Source organism: Arachis hypogaea, chromosome 15 (assembly GCF_003086295.3).
Source record: "Arachis hypogaea cultivar Tifrunner chromosome 15, arahy.Tifrunner.gnm2.J5K5, whole genome shotgun sequence".
NCBI classification, from domain to species: Eukaryota; Viridiplantae; Streptophyta; class Magnoliopsida; order Fabales; family Fabaceae; genus Arachis; species Arachis hypogaea.
This window is the reverse complement of record NC_092050.1, coordinates 14,965,212-14,968,249: the sequence shown is the minus strand read 5'-3', so window position 1 is coordinate 14,968,249 and position 3,038 is coordinate 14,965,212. Positions and strand designations below refer to the sequence as shown.

The following is a 3,038-nucleotide window of genomic DNA, read 5'->3' as shown; positions in this document are numbered from 1 at the left end:
CAGGGACAAAGTTGTGGGTTCCAAGATTGCTAAAGCTTTTTCACTTGTTGAAATTTTATCGGGAGATAACATTGCGGTAGTTTCTAGGAAGCAAGGAGATCTCTTGCCACCGAGTGTCACGTTTACCCAAGAAGCTAAGAATTACTTGGCAGAACCTTATAAGGATGCTATAGTGATTAAGGTGCTAGGTAAACATTATAGCTACACTGCATTGTCTCATAAACTCCGAATGGTGTGGAGGATTAAGAGAGGTTTTGATTTATATGACATGGGATTTGACTACTTTCTTGTGAAGTTTGATATAGCTGAGGAGTGAGAAAAGGTTTTCTTAGGAGGTCCATGGATGATCGAGGGAAATTATGTGGTTGTGAAACCTTAGGATCAAGAGTTTAGATCAAGTGAAAACTGTTTTGGAGCAACTTTAGTGTGGATTAGAATTTCCGGATTACCAATTTGGTGCTACCAAGAAGATGCAATGCTCCGTGTTGCGGCTGCAGTTGGCATTCCTGTTAAGGTTGATTTGGCAACAAAATTAGCTGAAAGAGGACGATATGCTCGAGCCTGTGTTCAGATAGATTTAGGATTGCCAGTGACTAAGAAGATTCTTGTTGAAGGTGTTAAATATGAGGTTGAATATGAAAGTCTTCACCTTATTTGTGGCTCCTGTCTCAAGTTTGGTCATGATATGAAGGTGTGCAAGACTGACAGCAATGCGGGAGGAGGAACTAATGCCAAGGTGGTCAGTGATGTAGCAAAGCAGCCAGAAAGCTCAAATTCAAAAAATCCAGTACATGTGGAAAAGGCAAGTTTTCATTTTGGCAAGAATCTTGGAGATGAGACTGTAAATGTTACTGTCCCGGATTTGGTGGAGAGTGATTTGCATGCTGTTCATGTAGACCATGCACAACATGAGAATTTGGAAGGCTGGACTCAAGTGATTAGGAAAGGAAAGTATAAAATGGGTCAAAAACCTTTTCCTAGCACCCATCAGGTCCAACCAAAAGTAAAGAAGACTCCTAACAAGGCTACCAATACTTGGACAAGGCCTAATCACCAACGTACAACACATGATACTGGATCCAAAGTAAAATTAAGCAGGGGCATCAATATTGGAAAACCGGTTAGTGTGGCTTCTTCGGGGACCCAGCACAATGTTCATTATCAGCAGCAAGGTGAGACAACAAATGGCACTGTGCGAAAGCGTCCTCACCCAAACTCTTTGCAGAATTCACCAGTAGATAAGGATGGAGCATCGACGGCAGGTATGGTGCAAGTTTCGACGGAGAAAATTGGGCTGCAACTTGAGAGTCCATTAAAGGTAGGATAGTCGAAGACAGGGACATCATGTTGAGTCTCAGGTTTGTTATTGGAGCTCCCTTTTTACTGTTTTTATGGATAGTTTCAATATCATAGCCTGGAATGTGAGGGGTGCGTCTAACAAGATGGCCCGTGTGCATTGCAAAAATTTGGTGAGAATATATAAACCATCTTTCTTCTTTCTCTTTAAGACACATACCATGTTTAATAATTTGAAGAATTTTTGGGATAAGTTGGATTTTCATTGTGTTGGTATTGAGGAAGCAGTAGGACACAGGGGTGGCATTTGGTTTCTATCTTCTATTGCTAATGCTTCTTGTGTGGTTATTGATCAAATTGACCAATGTATCACAGTGAAAGTGAGTGTGGGTAACTTAGTTTGGCTTTGTAGTGCAGTATATGGGAATCCTCAATTCGAAAAAAGATGTATGCTTTGGGATCATTTGCGTTCTATTAATTCAGGCCATAATAGACCGTGGATGGCCGTTGGTGATTTTAATGAGATTGTGGCACCAGATGAGAGTACATGTGCTTATTTTTCTTCTCACAGAGCTAGTCTATTAGCTACTACTCTAGATGACTGTGAGCTCTTTGATCTCAAAGTGACTGGTAGGAGATATACTTGGTATAGAGCAGTTCAGGCTGGCAGGAACTTGGCTAAAGGGTTGGAAAGAGCTCTAGTTAATGAGGCGTGGATGACAATGTTTCCTGAGGGTTATTCTGAAATTCTTAGCAGGCTTCATTCTGATCATTGTCCTATTTTAGTTCGTTGTCATGGTAGCCCCAGAGTGAAAGGTTCTTGTCCTTCTAGGTTCCAAGCTGCATGGACAACACATCCTTCTTATAAACATGTTATTAGTAAGGCTTAGAATCAAGAGTTTGGAGGCGTTACTGAAAGGCTTAAGATGGTTCAACAGGCTTCTTTGGACTTCAACTCAAAGATTTTTGGAAATATTTTTATGCGAAAAAATAAGTTGGAATATCAGATTGATCAGATTCAACGACGTTTGGAGGTTACTGATGTGTTATCTCTAAGAATTAAAGAAGCTGAATTGAGGGAAGATTACAATAGGCTTTTATTGCAAGAGGAACTTTTTTAGTACCAGAAATCTAGAGAGCAGTGGGTCAAGTATGGGGATAGAAACACTAAATTCTTTCATCTTCAGACTTTGGTGCGTAGAAACCATAATATAGTACATGGATTATATGTTAGAGATGGGTCTTGGTCTACTGATCCAGATATTCTCCAGGAAGAAGCCCTCTCTTTTTACAAGAATCTCTTTGGTATAACGGAAGAGGTTGAGGTTGATTGTTTAGGGGATGTTCCGATGCCCACTCTAAGCACTGAGGCTTGTGCTAGGTTAATTGACCCTGTCTCTTTTGCGGAAGTCAAGTCAGCAGTATTCAGTATGAGCCCTTCTAAGGCTCCTGGTCCAGATGGCTTTCAAGCTTATTTTTTTAAAGAATATTGGGAGATAGTAGGCACTGAGATTTGGAATATTGTCCGGAGCACTTTTTTGGGAGAGTTCTAAAATCCTAGCATCATGGAAACTCTGATTGTGCTTATTCCTAAAATTGATAACCCTACCTTTATGAAGGATTTCAGGCCTATTAGCTTGTGTAATGTTGTTTATAAAATTATCACCAAAGTATTGACTAACCGACTTCGGCCTTTTCTTCCAGATATTGTTAGTCCTTTACAAGGAGGTTTTATTCCGGGT

The 3,038-nt window shown here is 40.3% G+C and overlaps 1 protein-coding gene across 1 annotated transcript; it reads left to right on the top strand.

Moving 5' to 3' along the window:
• The first annotated feature begins 475 nt into the window (after positions 1-475).
• On the top strand, positions 476-2,186 carry LOC114925327 (uncharacterized). The gene is made up of 4 exons (XM_029292898.1): positions 476-1,262; positions 1,414-1,469; positions 1,551-1,686; positions 1,780-2,186. The coding sequence occupies exons 1-4, from the start codon at positions 476-478 to the stop codon at positions 2,184-2,186; spliced, it is 1,386 nt and encodes a 461-aa protein (XP_029148731.1).
• The last annotated feature ends 852 nt before the right edge of the window (positions 2,187-3,038 follow it).